The sequence below is a fragment of the Gobius niger genome (assembly GCF_951799975.1).
Source record: "Gobius niger genome assembly, chromosome: 5".
In the NCBI taxonomy this organism is placed as follows: domain Eukaryota; kingdom Metazoa; phylum Chordata; class Actinopteri; order Gobiiformes; family Gobiidae; genus Gobius; species Gobius niger.
In genome coordinates, this window is record NC_136856.1 from 17,580,599 (window position 1) to 17,599,331 (window position 18,733).

The 18,733-nt window shown below is 40.6% G+C and overlaps 1 protein-coding gene across 4 annotated transcripts in view; it reads left to right on the forward strand.

Moving 5' to 3' along the window:
* LOC306963248 (glutamate receptor 3) overlaps nucleotides 1–17,137 on the forward strand; it is a 102,429-nt gene extending 85,292 nt beyond the window's left edge. Inside the window, exons 13-16 of one of the 4 annotated variants that reach the window (XR_013792898.1) lie at nucleotides 9,708–9,955; nucleotides 10,651–10,765; nucleotides 13,773–13,887; nucleotides 15,133–15,272. Coding sequence is in view for 3 of the 4 variants with exons in the window: in XM_079556761.1 (XP_079412887.1) it covers nucleotides 9,708–9,955; nucleotides 10,651–10,765; nucleotides 15,133–15,378 (609 nt within the window). In the remaining variant the exon portion in view is untranslated. Of the gene's footprint in view, nucleotides 1–9,707; nucleotides 9,956–10,650; nucleotides 10,766–13,772; nucleotides 13,888–15,132; nucleotides 15,381–16,843 lie in introns of those variants that run through there. The other 3 variants (XM_079556761.1, XM_079556762.1, XM_079556763.1) reach the window with 3 other exon arrangements.
* The last annotated feature ends 1,596 nt before the right edge of the window (nucleotides 17,138–18,733 follow it).

Genomic DNA, 18,733 nt, shown 5'->3' on the forward strand with positions numbered 1-18,733 from the left:
ACAAAGATGATGGAGTTACAAATGTATTTAGACGTTACTTTGAATAGCTAAAGATTTTGCATTGGAAAACTGTGCAAAGAATGGTGTTGGTGTAAAGAAATCTCAGGTTTAATTTACAGCTTTTGATATTGGAAATTAAAGGCCTTGTACTCTACTTTTTTCTAGAATATTTGTTTCTGTGACAATCAGACTAAAGAGCATCTAAGGGCGTTTTCACACATGTTGGAGCGCCTTGTGGGTCGAGCCGAGTCAGCCCTAATTCCAACTGCATTTGCCTCAGTTAGTTCAGTCCGTGTTCACACACGCGCCGCACCATCAGCCACGTCTACGATCAGCTGTTCAACAAACTTATTCCCATGACAACGAGCATCAACCTGACAATGCGACACATTTCCCCAATGTTGCGCGGCGGTCACTGGTTAAATCCGGTGAGGCTGATACGCGATGTGAGGAGAAATGCACTTTAATCGGCTCATGAAGCAGGAAGGGAAAGACAGGAAAGAGAGGCGTACCTTGATGCTTTAAAGTCAATACATTTTGCCTCGTCAGAGCAGTAATCCAAACATCCTCACACAGCGCATATTCATTCTTTCATTGCGCAAAAAAAGGGGCATCAAACCGAGAGTAGTTGGGCCTGAGGTCAGCCGCATTCACATCACACCCGCTCCGACCCACAGTACGGCTCAGGCCACTCCGAGATCACCTGCTTCAGCCGCTGTCGGGTCAAGAGCCACTTTAGGTTGAGAAAACTGGAGCATTTTTAGGGACAGTGAACAAGTAGGCAAGTAGTCTTTTTGTTTGCATTACCATGACAGTAAAGATCCACTTTTCTCCCTAAAAGGTACAAAAAATCCTTTAAAACTCATCCCTTTTGAAGAATTGGCTGCTTTGCAAACCATTTGGAAAGTTAGGAGAAAGTTTAAACCACAACTAACAGTTTAAATAAAATGTGCGCCTTCTTTCATTGTTTGTAAACACAAAATTGGGAACGGGGCCTTTAAGTTTCACTAAGCATAAGTCATTTGTGAAAACAGTGAAAACACTTTTTTTTTCCATTAAATTCTTTGCAGCTCTGATAAATGGTGAAGACTGTATTTCGAAGGGCTTCTGTTGTTTAAAATATATAAACTTGGGCCAAAAAATATGCTCACAAAAGGAGCTGTCTTTCCTCGTATGAAATGTTTTAATTGAGCAGACAATAGGAGCCGTTAATCCTAGAATGCAACCCTTCCATTTAATAACATGTTTTGAACTACAAAGAAACAGTAAAAGCCGTGGGGTAATGTGAAGGTAATAAATCCTGGGAACCACGCTCTGTGACATGTGTGACAGCGGCACTTAATTCCTCACAGAGAAACACATGCCAGCGCTTTTGGATCACAGATGCTGCAGGTGTATGTGCACCACTATGCCTCTATGTCACAGTGTGCACTTGATGGATGCCAATTACAACAATATGGGCAGAGCTGGCCTCCTGTATAAGACGAGGGTCCTAGTCCAGTCACGGTTTTCTTTATAATGAATGTCATAGCACTGCCACAGTGTCGACAAATACTAGACGACACGGTGAACTGATTTCCCATGGGTTTTATAATTAAAGCAGCACTGGCAGGAAAACACGCTAATTATTAGGATTTCAACATTGCAGATGTATTTTGGAGTAAATATATTGGAGCTTAATGAGAGTCATGTGTGGAAAAGCAGCTGCACATCTGAATGCAGGTCCAATGTTTCAAATACGACACATGTCATCCTCCCTGACTCTTATCAATGTTTCATGATTTCACAGCAGTCTGACACCAAGGGCAGAATAATACAAGTGTGTAGATGACATTTTTTAACATGTTGCTATGACAACTGTACCAGAAGAATCAAAACAGTAACGGCTATTTGTAAGATCAGATTGAACAGGGGCGGCCCAGGCCTGTTCTGCTCCCTGGGCGAACAATGTCACCAGCACCCTTCACTCGGAATGCAAAAATAGGGCAATTTGAAGGCAATTTGAAACGATGTGAATTTTAACTCAAAACAAGCCTATTTAGATAAATAGATACTGACGGCATCTGGTGACGTTCAAAGCTGACAAAAGGGGAAATGTATATATTGAAGCTAATTCTTTTTTTTTTTTTAAAGAAATTTTCCACTTATTAAAATAATAATAATAATAATAATAATAATAATAATAATAATAATAATAATAATAATTGAATAAAATGCATGTATTTCATTCTTTTTACAAGGTATGGTTTTATTATTATGCTAGTTCTAGGCCTATTATAAAGTATATTATGAAGTTAAATAATCAAATAAGTTTTACTTCTTTCCTTTTTCATGCATTTTACTTTATGAGTAGCATTTTTATAGCCATAGATGCAACTACATGTTCAAAATAAACAATATATATTTTTAAATGTAATTCAACAAAATCAATAAGAAGAAGAGAACAGTGTAATTATTAAACAAAATTGCATTTAAGATTTAAAGTTGCAGCTTCAAAAAAAGACGAGTTAAAGTTTGAAGGAAGTCGCTAATATTACTCTCCAAACTCATGGAGTCTAGATCTCCCCAGAAAGCCCCGGTTCTGCTGCTGCTGCTGGGACAGCTGGCCCGGGATCTTGGCTGGGCTCGCTGGATCCCTGATTGGCTCGAGGCTCCTGGCAGAACAGTTTCTCCCTTCGCTGCTGGCTTCTCTTCCCCAGACTATGGCGCTTCTTTTGGGCTCTGACTCGCTCTGTCTGCGGGCTGTCTGCGGGGCTGTCTGCTGCCTTACCTTGGGAGAATGCGGGATAGCTTTAGGTTTTGAGATGCTCTTCCTCAACAGCTGTCATCCAGGGCTCCACCGCAGCGTTCAGTTTCATGGCCTCAGTGGCCGTCATGGGGGGAGTGTTTCTGTCTGGGGAAGTTACAAAGGACCATCTTTACGGTGAGGTTGGTTTGGTGCCTTTTTTTTTTTTGGTCTTTCAATTGATATTCAAGTTTTAACAGCTGGGAAGTGTGATGAAGTAGGCAGATGTGGATGTTTAATTACAACTGCAGTGAGACCAAAATAGTCACAAAGAAGCCTGGTTGATATTATGCAGACAACAACATGTATAAGTAATATCTTCCTTATAAAACTGAATCAGAGCAGCTTACCTACACTATATTGAGTAAATGACTGGGACAGTAATGATCTGTTACTGTTGACATAGCCTTGGTAAACCACTTTTTTCTTAAGCCCACTGAATCACTTCAAAGTATCTTTTAGAAATCTTTGGATCAGTCTGGAATTAAATATGGCACAGTGTAGCCCAGCTCCCCACGGACCTGTCACTCTGTGTTTTAATGGCAGCGAGCGGGGGGGAGACTCCTCTGAAGATTAGAGCGTGTTTGCATGAAAGAAAAAGCTGACAAAAGTGATGATAGACCAGTCTGGCGCCGGCATAACCTCACAGGGACAGCAGCGTCCTCAGCAGCCAAACAACACACTGCAGCATACTGGGCCCAAATCAAAGATAGAGTATTGGTATTCACTCCACAACATGTAGCACTTCAATGACAAAGTACAGCCCCAAAGCTTCCACTTTTATTTCTGCGTACTTAAGATACAGGAACAGTCCCGGGTGAACATGCATGACACTGGGAGGGAAAAGTGTTGAGGTCCACAAACAAAAACGGATCTGAAGTAGAAGGAAGTGCAGTGTTGGTGGGCGTTAGAAGATGGCATTTAGATACTTGCGTGTCGGAGCGTTATGTGAGGGAGGATGTAATGAAAGTGAAAGCCAGAGAGAGAATGAAAAAACAGGCTGCAGTACAGAGGACAGTGGGCAAGGGGTGAGAGAAGGTTGTGTAATGACAAATTGATGCAAATTAATAGGGAATTTTGAGCGGACATTTTGCATTATCATCGCTGTATTCAGGGCAATTTTTGACTTTCAGATTTAGGGTAGTGGCAGGGGCTGTGTACAAAATTAAACAGATGTGGAAGATCTCTCTAGATGTTATGATTGGCAGACACTATTCATATTAACATACGTATATTAGAACATTTTGAACAAAACATGGCATTTCTTGGTTTCTATATTCAAAATAAGGCATTATTTACAGTATAATAACAAATTTAAAGCCACACCACATAGAATTTGATAAAATGGGAATACATGCATTTATTTGATGACAGATATTTCATCATTGAAAAATACCTCATAAATGCACAAACAAACATGTACCTTTGCTGTGAGCGGCTCAGCTCTCCTAAAGCATGACTGTAACTTTACCAGGAGTGGGTACGTCTCCAGCTCGTCTCCATGGAGACGTCGACTAAAGGCAGCAGAAGTTGTGAGCAGCTCCTTGATACCGGCGCGCTACAGCGGGACTATCGGTATATTCTCTCCTCTCTGTGAGAGCATAAAGGAATGTAAATATAAGTAAAAGTTGTGAGGCTGTTGTAGCATGATGAAGAGTTTTTGGGCATGGCGGTGCCGGTCCGCCAACCTCTCAGTTATCGGTCGACCCACACTAAGATCTCAGCCCCCCTTCCTTTTTCCTATTTGCTGGATATTTCTTAAGCTAAACACTCAAGCGGATTAATACTGCTGATAATGCATTGCAAAATTTAACACAGTTTGCTGTCTGCTTTTTAAACCAGAGGACACAAACTGATCAATACTGTTACTCGCTGTGCTGTAAAGAACGATGAGGGAGTGCATACGGGAGACTGTGATCAATTATTCAATCAATTACACCCTTTGAGTTCTAAAAAAACAGGTGGAGCCAAAAACAAGTACATCGCTATAGCAAGCACTGCCTTGTCTAGACAGCTCGTGACTAATGTGCCTAATGTTGCTCGTGCTGCTTGATTAGTTTGGGGTCTGTTTGAATGTCTGTTGGTTTGGCTTTAAAGTACCTTAATAATTTCGGCGATTATGATTTGCTAATTGTGGACATTTTTTGATTAGATGATTGCAATTACATGTGCAGCTGTAGTTCATATCAACAAGATGAATCATTTAAGCTGCACCATTGCGTGATAGATCGTCAGATGTGTTGTCCTAAATTGGCAATATTCTAAAAATGTCTAGAGTCAATCTAGAGTCAATTATCTTGGAAATGAAGAGAATACAGGATGGTTCACTCAATAAGGAGGGCTGCTATCTAATGCCAATACAGATGGCCTTTCTGACCTTTTACATAGAAGACACTGGGCCAGATCTTGTGGTTCATAGCGCAGGCTGTAGAGAAGACGAGTACGCAGACGGGTGGCGCTCCTTGCAATCTTCAGTGTCATACCTGGCGCAAAAAGTGGGCAGGACAGGAGGGGTGCCGCCCCCTCCCCATGCTTTCCCCAGACCTGCGGAAGGCGGTGGGTTGCGAGGGGGGTTCTCTTGTACACGTGTAACATGCATGATGCAGCGCGCAATGTTTAATAAAGATTAAAGAAATAAAACTGTCCCTCCGCTGCTGCAGCCACTCGCTGCAGATCCAAGGTGAGCGGGCGGGGACAGAGAGGCAGCAGCCTCGGCGTTGGACACCGTTCGAATGCGCAAAGTTACGAAATGTACAGGATTTACCTAATTGATCAGAAACTGTCATATCGGCTGCGGAGGAGTTACCCATATGCAGCAGTTGCAAGAAAACTGTAGCGTATTGGAACATTTGCGCTACAGCTGCAGGATTCTTGGAGCGGCTGAATTGGAAAAAAAAAAAAAGTTGCTATGCCCCCTGTAAAATGCGCCTCTTTCTTTTGGACTGAGCTGTAGCTACACAAGGAGAATCATCAGGAGGAAAACACTGACACACGGTGGAAATGTCTCCTTAAAACGCAGATTAGACATGGAGTTGTGACACTTGAAGGCATGTGTGATTTATTTATGGAAAACTGTTGTTGTTTTGGTGTTAGGGGTGTGCACGTTGATCTATCAAAGTAAGCCCGTTCGTAACCGACGCTCAAACAGACTTTTCAAGGCAATTTCGCTTTTGTTTTCAATTGTGCTGTTTGTAATGAACCACGCCTCAGTCGGCCTCTTTTTCTTAAATAACGCCCTCTCCCTCGTGGCGCAGCCTTTACCGCAAAACCTGCGCCACATGCAAGATCGCACGTGCACCATGTTGCGTTTAGAGTTGCACACGGACTGCGCCAGTCACAAGATCTGGCCCATTGTGTTGTGTTGCGTGAAATCTCTTCTAATGCAACATGGCATACTTTTTGTCCATACCCTAATTTCACCACCCCTTTAATTGTCTGAGCGCCTATTCGCAGCACAGTGTGACGTGCACACAGAGCCATTATATGGTGTGAGAACGTGCATAAAGCTGTATTTATGGCAGTATATAATTGCGTGACAAATTGTCTTGTTCATTGATGATGGACTTTTTGTAGTCATTATACTCTAATTGAATTTTAAATGACCACCATAGAGCGGAATGTGAATAATTACATTCAGGAGAGAGGACGTCGGCTCCCACTGCATTGCAATGTACTACCATTGTTTCTCTGCACATTCAGACAGCAGTCTACGAAGACATACGCTCCCTGGTGGGACTTTGTCTTCATAACATTTTTTATAAAGATACCTCTGCGCTTAGTGTTGAATTAGCTTTCCGTTTGTCCTTGATACTGCAGCGGTGTGACTTGAGATAGCAATGAGGCATATGACTGTCATCTTTTTCTAACCTGCTCTCCTTTTCTTTTTTATGATGGCTTTTTTTTTGTTGCTTTAACCTGTAGTCACGTTTTCTCGTCTTCCCCACTACTTAATGTGAGCGCGTGTAAGTGAACTGTGAGCATTCATCTCATGTGTAACCCTGACCGCGCCCTTCGTTTGTGCACATGCAGCCAAACGGAACGGCCCGTGTCACGACTTCAATTCCTATAAGCTGCACACATTAATCACTCAGACTTTTAATTTGTGTTATGTTGCTGTCTATTCCAATCAGGGCCCAGAGCCTGATTCAGTGTGACATAGGCCCACAAACAAATCCTATATGATTACGTGAAGCTAACACGGCACTTCAGTCAGGCCAAGGTTAATGCTCTGCTTTATTAATACAGATTGTACAGTGATTAATTAGGATCATTGCTCACTTTCATCAGTTTTTCTGAGACTCATGACCGAAACGCCACCCGCCGCCATATCGAATCATTTTACAAAAGCAAATAATGTCCAAATGAACCTGAATTGAAGTTACAAAGCCAGTAACTGCTCATCTATCCTGCCTTTGTCACTGTTTTAATGTCACAGAGAAGCAACGGGAATTACTACGGGGGACTGCGCAAAATGTACTGACATCTTAAAGCATAATTACAAAGTATTTTTGTCTAAAATGCTAACGAATGATTAGCAACTGTGATTAGTTTACAGGTCCAACTTTAGGCAAAGTAAAAAGTGTTCTAGCGACTGAAAGATGCCGAGTAAGTGTTTGAAACTTTCAGTTTGTATGGAAGTGCTGCCGGCCAAAAAGGCAATTAGGTTTAATTATGGTTCAAACTTTTAGAGATAGATATTGATCAGTTTCTGCCTACTTTAAGACCATGGAAAATTGTCTGTTACCCGCCAATATGGCTGTCCTGCATTACCATGGAAATCAGTCACTTTTAATAAACTGATAGCACTGGCGTATTAAACTAAAACTGAATTCAACCTTAAACTAGTGTCACTTTAACTTTACATATATTTACATATATTTATAGTGTTTCTTTTTACCTATTCTCTGATTTTATGTGTGAAAGCTGCTTTAGAAATAAACTTTACTTACTTACTAAACTTTACTAATTACAATATTGACATGGACATGAATAACATCTCTGTTTCTGTGGTGACTTTTACAATATACAACCTGAAATGTGTGACTTTAAACAGCTGTTTTGTAAACTTTGTGATTGAGGTCAAGACCCATTTGCTTATAGTGCCTGCCTCTGGCCATTCCTGCAATATGCCAAAACAACAGAAGCTATTAAGCAGTATGTTTTTTGTTGTCTTTCTTTGTGTTTTTGTGGCTCCAGAAAATCCAATACAACGCCTCCAATAACAAATTATGCTTAATGATCAAATAAAAAAATTGATATAAAATTCAACGTGACTATTAACAATAAAGCATAACAAAGCAGGCACTGAAGTTGCGGCATTTTACAATTTCCTGCAGCATTGTCATTAAGAATCTGATGGCTGCAAAGCCCATAGAAAGCACACTTTGCAAGTGGTTTCTGTCCCACAAGGGCAACTCATAACTGATTATTTTTTTCAACGGAAGACGCAAATTGCTTTTATATTTTTCTGATCCTTTCAAATTGCAAAATCGTTTGTCAAATGTGAGCAGCTTGTACCCACTTTACAAATTCCTATCTTCTTTGTAATCCTACTACAAGGGTCTTTTTTTTTTTTTTTCATCACTATGCCAGGGTCTAACTTATTCTTTGCCCAATCTCAAACACTTTTCATTCCAGGTCGCATTTCGCATGTGCACCGTGCTTTCTGTTTACGTCTCCGGTGTAATCTCGCTCTCTATCATATTTAGTAAAGACAGATGCAGCAATAAATGGCTGTAATTGGTTTTGTTAAAGCATATTAGAACAATAAACCACAGCCTAAGAGCATTAAGTGAGATTTGAGTCAAACTATTGCTCAGTCTTGTTCATACACAATTCTTCATTAGACAGCAGTGTTGCGAGGATTAATTACTGAAATCATTTGTACATAATCATTCCTCTAAATCTGCAGATTACTGGGAGAGACATTTCATGGTGAATTTATTCCATATTTGGGTATGTAAGGGAGATAGATGATGGATTCTTAAAGGAGACTTATGCAAAATCTACTTTTTGGAGCCTTTAACCATGTAATAGCAATGTTCTTTTCATTCATTTGAAGAAGAACTAAGTAACTTGATCGCAGTCCGTCTGGGGGTAATACAAGTGTTAATGGGATGATTGCTGGGTCTTTCATCTACCCTGGTGTCTCTGGCCAGAAAACCAAACTTGCAGCTTTTCCTGAAGAAGTTAACATGCTAATGGTCAAAGCTAACAGCGCGTGGGTGTCACTTAAACAGTATTTATAGCCGAGTGTGAGTGAAAAAAATAATCTCCATTGTGTCATCGGATGTACAATATCCCTCTCTCCCTTTGTCTTTTCTGTCAGTGTAGTATTTACTCTCACGGACAATTAATAAGGAAAAAAAACCTCAGCATGCTACGACACCTGCAGTGGCGCTTATGGCCTCTAGGGGCATGAGTTACTTAGTTCTGCTTTAAATTCAAATCCTGACCCTTGTATTGTTTGTTTTGTTTGTATAGTAGTCACTTCTTGCTGCATTTTCCTGACATAGACTTAATTTCAATACAATTATGCAAGATATGACATCCACTTTAATCTTGAATCACAAGCAAGTTGTCGGTGGAATAATACCATGTTGTGCTGTTTTTATATAGATTTGCTGTCACTAATTGTAGACTATCTAAAGGTGTTTTGTTTTTGTATATCCAGTGCTGTCAATGAGACTTAAATGGATTCTTGTACATAATGATCATGCAACACGTCCCCAAGAAATATTTTTCTCCACTTCCCTTTTTTTCTGGGAGTATGTATAGATATCATCCTTTTTCAACGATGTCTATAAGTACTTCATCGAGGCACTTTTAATATGGTGATCATTATACACAAAAATCGAAGCTGTTTCAGAATGTATTTTCAGTATGTTTTCTGAGGCCCTTCTCCTTGTCTTTTCTCAAACAGCGCTCCAAAATAGCAGTGTATGAGAAGATGTGGTCTTACATGAAATCGGCCGAGCCCTCGGTGTTTGTAAAGACCACTCCAGACGGCGTTGCCCGTGTGCGAAAGTCAAAGGGCAAGTTCGCCTTCCTCCTGGAGTCCACCATGAACGAGTACATCGAGCAGAGGAAGCCCTGTGACACCATGAAAGTGGGCGGGAACCTGGACTCCAAAGGCTACGGCATCGCCACGCCCAAAGGCTCCGCATTAAGGTGGGTGGGATAATATAACAATATTGTCCATGTTGTTATAGTATTCCACCTACCCTGATGTCCCCCTGTCATTTCCTCCTTCTCTTGTTTTGTTGTGGGCATCGAGGTAACGGTAGTATGTCACACTACAATTGAAACATGTTTTCTATAGATTTTGATACATAGTAAATACATGCTAATTTAATCAGTGCACATAATAAGGATAAAGCTAGCAAAGCATTACACACTTCTGTCTCTTACTGTTACTCTTCTCTCCTTGGATCTCTCCCTCTGTCCCGTGTGCTGTCCTACCTGACTGTTGTGTTGTCACTTTTAATTTAACACTTCAATGGTTTTTCAATTTAGCCTTTAAAAGCTGCGCTGTCACTTGTGACGAATGTTAATTGCATGATGTTTGTTGTTGTTACTTTTCTTCTCAATGACAAGTGTCCCCATCCCGCACACTTCAGTTCTAAACAACGTGACCCTTCATGCCACCTTTTCCAAGATTTAACTCTGTCTTTACCTTATACTTTTATTACCCCCTAAAATTCTCAAACAATTTGTCCTGTCCCGGAACATTTTTAATTTAAGACCAGCCTAAGCCCCTTAACAATGAAGATGGTAGTCTATTCTACCGTTCGCATTAATTATGGTGCTTACTTTGCATTAGGACCTGTTGCATTTTCTTACAAGTTATGTTTTATCGTTTCAAGAAATGCTGTTAACCTGGCAGTTTTAAAACTGAATGAGCAAGGCCTCTTGGACAAATTGAAAAACAAATGGTGGTACGACAAGGGAGAGTGCGGCAGCGGGGGAGGTGACTCCAAGGTCAGCCTCGATGTCACCACAATCGGGTACCATAGTGCAGAGTAATCGGCGAGGCTGTTGCAGTTGACCAAACGTAACTAAACCCAAAGGAATTTTTACAGTTCGTATGTTTTCTTGACCAGCACAGTGTGTCTGAGCAGGGCGTTTACAGCACTGATCAAACCGAGGAGCTTTTGTCCAATCAAAGAGAACTTTTTTGAAAGCAACACAATGCCAGTCAATCAAAAAACAATATAAACAATAAATACAACGCCCTATATCACAACGGCAGTTGCCTCACAGTTTTCCAGATATCCCTGATAAAAAAAAATTGAAGTTCGATATATTTCGATATTATTGACTCTAACGACACTAGATACCGTCAACTCTCAGGCACAAAAATGACAGTAAACATTTGTTCTAAAATATCCTAAAATACCACACAAGCTGCAACAAACGTGAAATACAACTCAATTTGCTTCCATTACAAAGAAAAAATAGGGGGGAAATGGCAATAAATGTACAGACGATAAACATCGAGCACAAAAATATATCATTTATCTGTTATTTATTGAATGATAAGTCGATATGATAATTATCATGACAGCCCTCGATGGACATCAGTGAAACACAGAAATAGATATTATGTCCAAAAGTCCAACAATCGAGAGAGAAGCAACAGGTGGATGATTGTCCCAGGGTGTCTCTCTGCCTAAGACCCTCCTTTTTGGTGAGGAAATACATCATATTCCCAAAACAGATTTTCACAAGAAGTCCAGTGTAGTTCTATGGACTCTAACAGTTCTTCAACAGTTGTTCAACCTTGTTTATTTATTTGCAGTAAGTTGTTATTTGTAAGTATGCCCTGTAGATGTAGTAAGAGAGTACTTAATAAGCGCAGTCCATCTGTCCGCTGCATCATCTGTGAGTCATAGGATTCCGTCTATAAAACGAACAGCGCGCACTTACTATACCCCCATGTATTGGACTATGTTGTTCCAGGAAGACCGTATAACCTACCGTCCCATTAAGGTAAACTTGGCTAATCCTCTAAAAGATGGCTTTGCGGTAATTGATTGCGCAGCTGCTCCACATGCTTGACACTGGCCCGGACCCCGAGAGCTCTAAAGCCAACATAATAAAGTGCACAAATGTTTGAAAATGGCTCGTTTAGCTCAGGAAGAGAGAGAGAGAGAGAGAGGGGGGGGGGAAGACAGAGGAAAAGAGAGTCTCTGGGATTTAACGTCATCAGCAATAGTGCGTTCTAATTAATAACGTGTCATTTTTATCAACTCGTCTGACAAGCCACTCGCGCTGGATACTTACTACTTTATATCAGTCCTGTTATTATATACTGGCTTTGACCCCGCTCCAACCTCTTTGACCATCAGATTTCTCCTTCCTCCGTGGTCAAATGATGAATGATCGCTTTACAATGGCGGCTAATGGTGTAGGGCCCAACTCAACCATGACAACTAACCGGCACCTTAGCGCCATTAAAGGGCCCGCGAGGCAATGTGCTGTTTCTGCTAAATTACACATAAGGCCGGGGCATTATGGGCTTAATAACACAGGTCCAGCTAGATGACAAATGAATCTGTCATTACACATGGTGATCTAAGGCGAGATTACAGACAGAAGTGCAAGGACCAGTGGCCTGCAGATAGTGTCATTGCGCTCCAAAAGTCATTTATTAAAGAAAGCTGTGGGACATCAATGACGAATGAGGATAAAAGTGAGACATTATTGTACAATGTTTAATATAGACACTTCAACGGGTTTTTAAAATGAAGTAAAAAAAAATAAAATAAAAAGCGGTTCTCGGACTGTGAATACCTCGTAAAGCATTTGAACTTCCAAGTACTAAGATCAGATCAGTACCAGTTTGAGAAGGAGAGCAGATATAGGCCTATACTGCTATAGTGAAATAACTCCACATTATAGTATTACGATTGATTTCTTTTAACCGGCTTATTCTACCGGTGTCATGGGTTATTATTTTCCCTCCAGTGTATCATGCAATGGCCCCAGTTCAGGTGAGGCGGAGGAAGCCCGGAGCGCTCCTAATCTGTCCCGTCCTGCTTACATCTGCGACACTCAGGTGGAGACGCAGACTGCAGAACATTCACTCACTGTTACCACCGCCGCGCCTTCTCTGGCCCCCAGGCAAAAAAAAAAAAAACACACAGCGCTGGCTTAGATTGAGTTTCAGACATAGAGCATGTTACGGGGTAATTGCGTTGTTAATCAATGTCTCCGTGAGCCAAGACAATGGTCCGAAAGCGTCACACTCGGGTGCTTTGGATTGGCTATGAGGGACATACAGTGGTGTAATCTTCTGCGAGTGCATTATGCATCGCTCAGATCCCTCCAGGGGCTTTGGTTCCCCGAGAGCAGCCAGGTCACTCATTTATCGACATGCTGTTTTCTTTTACTGCAAATCTGCTCTTCCATTTCAGCAGGAACAGAGGCAGAAATGCTTTCCAAAGTGTCAACAAAGCACACCGTCAGGCCATTTTCAAACTAAACAAATACAGTAGTTTGCTAATAATCTAATGCGTCTAAAATTAGGTGACTTTCCAAGAAAACACTCTGCTATTAAGGCAGGCCAATATGCAGCATAGTCAACCATGCAGAATGTTTTTGCTTTTCTGTTTGGTAAGACAAAGCTCCTGTTTGACTAAACTGTGCAAATGCAATGCGGACACTTCTCACAATGATTTTTTTTCTCTTCCAAACCCAATGTGCCTTTTTGATATTCATAGACCTGCAGATATGATTACCTGCACGTCGCCATGCAAACAGCGTCTGCCGATTACTCAAAGCGATATGGGTAGGTCCTGGCTTTTAGACTAGGGCTTTTTCCAGGTAAAAAATGGGGTTAGACATTTGCCTGTTCTCTCTTGTTATGTTGACACCAGCCAGGATCCCTGCTTTATCGCTTTTGTTAAGTATGTTAGTAGTTTAAACAGTTGAATAACATAAAATAACATAATATAATGTTATTTATGTTATTTCCCACGTGAAGAACTCCTGTAAACCTTGCAGTATTGAAACTCAGTGAACAAGGCATCTTAGACAAGCTGAAAAACAAATGGTGGTACGATAAGGGTGAATGTGGAACCAAGGACTCGGGAAGTAAGGTCAGTCGCTGCAGGTCTTTTGATTCCAAATTGCATTACTTTTCATATGCAAAACAAGACTTCTATGACATCTGTAGTGTACATTGTGTTTATTTGCAACACATTATTTATTTTTTCTTTTAGTTTTTTTTATTTATTTTTTTCCCTCCAAACACGCCACTAGCTGCAAACAGTTAAACGTGGCTTTGACTCAAGGCTCCATTTCCCTAAGATACACAAAAAATATATACCATTTTTTTTACAATAGAGAAAAGCCATTCTTGTGTAATGTTAATGCTCTGGGGAAATAAATAGCATGCCTTATTGATACATTTAAAGTTGAATCACAGCAGTTGTTGATAAATGCTCTTTTTTGCCTCATTATTCACTGACATCCATGATACTTTGAAACCATTATGCTGCTGTTCCTATTTACCAAACTGTTAATGAAAATTTGATTTATTTGCGTTGTTACTAGTTTGCATAGTGGAAAGCAAGCGTCTGTTGGATTCCTTCCGGCTTCCTGTGGCGTGAAAAACCGGCACGCCCCCCCCTGCTTTTTGGCATAACGTGTTGCTCAAATCCAACCGGTGTGTGTGTTTGCCACAAAGAAAGGGAAGAGAGAGAGAGAGAGAGAGCCCCCCGGGGTGCTCGCTGAATCCCAAGGGAGCTTTTTTTCCCCACACCAGACGAAGCAAAAGGAATCTAATAAACCAATAATTTAACCCTTTGAGAGATAATGGAAAGCCAAAAAAAAAAAAAAAAAAACACTCATAGGGTTAAAAGTGCAAATAGTAAAACTCTCATGAACAAATTTTTTATGAATATGCTTGGTAGGTAAGCAGCAGCAAAATGGTCTGATCTTTTTGACTTATTTTGACTTATATTTACAAATGAGTATAGATTTGACTGTACTGTATGACAATGCTGTAACCGTTATACGTACACGTCGCTATGAAGACAGAGAATAGGGATTTTTTTTAGGGGGTCGACCTATGCGATACTGACCAGCTTCCTAACATGGTCAAGATGAGGACATTAGCAACAGAATAGTGCACATTTCTGCATTCACCTAGAGATATTTAGAAGAAAAGTGATGTGCTTTTTTTAGTATATGCAGTATTATTTTTATTGTGCTAGAACTTCATATGTAGCTTGTAGCATTCACAGTTGTCAGGCCAAAGATGTAAGGATAGCTCATGTGTTTTACTCTGTGTTCCTGTCTCCATTGCAAAACTCTAAATGTTGGTCTGCACTCGCCCCCAGGACAAGACAAGTGCTCTGAGCCTAAGCAATGTGGCAGGGGTCTTCTATATTCTGGTTGGAGGGCTGGGGCTCGCCATGATGGTGGCCCTCATAGAGTTCTGTTATAAGTCACGGCAAGAAACCAAACGGCTCAAACTGGCCAAGACGGCACAGAACTTTAAGCCGACTCCCCCGACCAACACCCAGAACTTTGCCACATACAGAGAAGGCTACAACGTCTACGGAACCGAGAGCGTTAAGATATAGAGGTATGTTCATGAGCCGCCGGTCCCGGGGCTCAGTGCCGCGTTAATCATTCATGGCTCTCTTTAGCGTAGCCTTAATTATTCATGTTTGGTACAGTGGCTGTTTAAGTTGTTTGTGGTTGTCATGTCGCAGCAAAACAAAGCTCAAGTGCAACAAAGTGTAAAAATCAAGCAAAAGTAATGAATATTTTAGATCACTGGTTGCCAACTGGTGGGGCGGGACAGGAAGTGGGTTCACCTTAATAAATCCTTTTTTGTTGTCCCTCTGGGGTAATACAAGTGTTGATGGGATGATTGGGGGGTCTTTCATGTCCCCCTGGTGTCTCTGGCCAGAAAACCACAATTGCAACTTCCCTGCCTCCGAGTCGGAGCCACCAATAATACCCACACTAATTCAGTCATGAAGGAGAAGCTAATAGGCTAACGGGCAAAGCTAACTGCGCGCCAGCACCACTTAAACAGTATTTACAGCCAAGTTTGAGTGGAAAAAAATGTATCTCAATTGTGTTCAGCGTTCAGCGTAGTATTTACTCTCACGGACAATTGATGAGTAAAAAAACTCAGCAGGCTAGGACACCTGCAGTGGCGCTTATGGCCTCTAGGGGCATAAGTTACTTAGTTCTGCTGTAAATCAACAGAACTATTTGAGAGTTTAGTTTTATTGGTTTAACAGGGTCAAACTGCATAATGTTTACTATACTTTGATGTCACTGCTTGTCACAGTTGAGAACCACTGTTTTAGACCTCATGACTATTGCTGGGTTTCAGGTCACATCACAGCGTTCTAATGGCCTATAATATTATATAGAGGTAAAATTATTTTGCTTTTGAGGATATTTTTGGTCTTGTACAGAGAGATCATGGACCCAGTGACTGATATTAATTAATTCATAAATTTTCGATTTTCACGACTTGTGAAAGTGTAATGCAGTTAATAGGAAAAACTGGCTCCTGCCCCCCACTGGGTACTGTGACATCATCACATTCTACAACCTGAAAACAACCAATAAGTACTGAGTTTAGTAATAGTGTTTGAAGTTGACAATCATTTTCCTAAATTGTGTTTCCTGGTTTGTATGTGGCCTTGTAGATCGTTTTGAATCGAGTGTGGTATTTTTTTATCTGCACAGTGGATGAAATAAATTAGGTCTGAGTGCCCGCAGCAGCCAAAATAAATGTGAAGGCAATCACAAGCAAAACAAGTTAAAACTGTTTAGTTGGTCAATTCGGATGAAAATATTACATGGGGTTATTCCAGGACATAAAACTGACCAATCATAGCATCAGAAAACAATCTTTGTAGAAACCTCAGTACATGCACTTAACTATTTTAGATGTGGTTCAAATGGGGTTTTTTTCTTGATTGTGATTCATCATGTTTACAACGTCCTTTTTAAATTTAGATTTTGTCTTCAGCACAGATCCTGTCTGGCCCTGTCTGAACTGGCTGCTGTTGTTTTCCACAGGTTGGGAAAACATTTCCATTGTCCCTTACTACTGTGACTACTTACATGTACTGTAAAAAGGACAGATCTGTGGGATCCGGCGAAGAGCTCCAGTTCCCCGCTCGGACAACAGCACGATAATCTGCAGAGATGACACGACAGACTGGTCAAGGGAAGAGCCTTTTCTCCTCAGTGCCTTATGGAACTCTGAGTCCAATCAATGCAACTCATACACAAACAAACATTGCTTTTTTGCTTGAAAAAACACAAAGAAACCAGAAGAATGGTGCAGTGATTTAAAGAGTCCAACATTGACTGACAGAATGAACTAAAGCCATCATTTGCAATCCTAAGCACACTTTGAAGTGCCATAGAAGACAAATACTATATGTGGAATCAATTTGTTGTAATTGTTATAATCTGATATACTTCACCCTTCTGCTGCCAGGTTTTCGCTGGTCTGTGTCTTTCAGTGTTTATTAGATTAACTGCAGTGCACTGTATAACACTGGGTATTAAAGATGCTAGCTTTTATACTATTATGAGTCACTTTTAGTGACTGCGTTCCACTTTTAAGAGACAGACCTTCAGAGGGAAACGTCCAAATTGTTTGTATCACCTAGTGCTGCTGCTGTCTTCGAAAACGAGAGGAGGATCAGCATTCTCCACAGAGCAGGACGTGAGCTGCACTTCCTACACTGCCAAGAGTGAGTTTGTTTGACAACGGGACGTGCAAAATCTGTGACTTCTAGTTTGTGGGGGTGAAAAAAGTAACATTTGGGACACTTTGAAAAAGTTGAATCCCTAAAGTTGTTAGTATTCTGTATATCAAAGTAAACCAAACCAAGGTCCATAGATTGAATTGTACATGAACTGAAACCCATTCAAGGACAACAGTAATGCTCTGAAGTATCGCCAGTCGCAAAGACACCTCACTATTTTCTTCAGCACTGCACATTTAGTCAACTGTGGTTTACGTTTCCTTTGCCATTCTTTATGATGCATTACTGTGTTTGGTGACTTCACTTAGTACCTAAAAAAATGAACAAATATATTAAGAAACAGGGAGAGTCCTGAAGCTTAGCACATTTCCATATTGCTGTAATGTTTTATTTCCAAAAGACTGTGATTTCATAGGATTTAGAAAGATTATTATAATAACCTATGAATAAATAGTTTTCTATACAATGATAATGTGAATCAAAACAGAGCTGAGACTGTGTACATTTACAACATGAACTATATTAAAATGAACAATCTGTTCTCTTTCTTTTATTGAGGAACTGCATGTGAATCAGTGATGCTTGATGAGCTTTTTACTCACAGCTGACCTTAGGTTAAAGCTAGAATCAGGCCAGGCGTTTCTTTTGTAAATCACTCTTTTTGTAAGTCTCACTCTCCGAATCAGACTCACCGGGTGTAAAGTAGTGAGTGAAAAGAGCCAGATGCATGCATTCTTTGCTGAGCCTCATAGAGACACTGTACAGACAAATTTTACTATATTTTGTAAATAAATTGTACAGAAAGAGATGTGTGTATGTGTTTGTTTTACAGCACGCAAACGTTGTCAACACTTATCTATCGCAGTGGCAAGTATTGAAAACAAAAGGGGAAAGACTAGGCAGGAAAGCTATTATCCCTGTACGTTTTTAAACAAAATGTGCTATCAGATAATTGCTTTCTTAACAAAACATCTAAGGGCAAGTATGATCAGAATGTGTTTAATGAAACCTACTTTGCAGAAACTCATTATACCATAATACTGTTGATGGGTAGCAACAGTGTAAACACGGCGTATCAGTGGCCAGACCTTGTGGACAGATGTACAAAAGATTGGGTTTGTGCTGTGTCCATATTGAGCTATGCGCTCGTGGAAGAGAGCGTTCTTTGGATCAATACGACACCATCTGC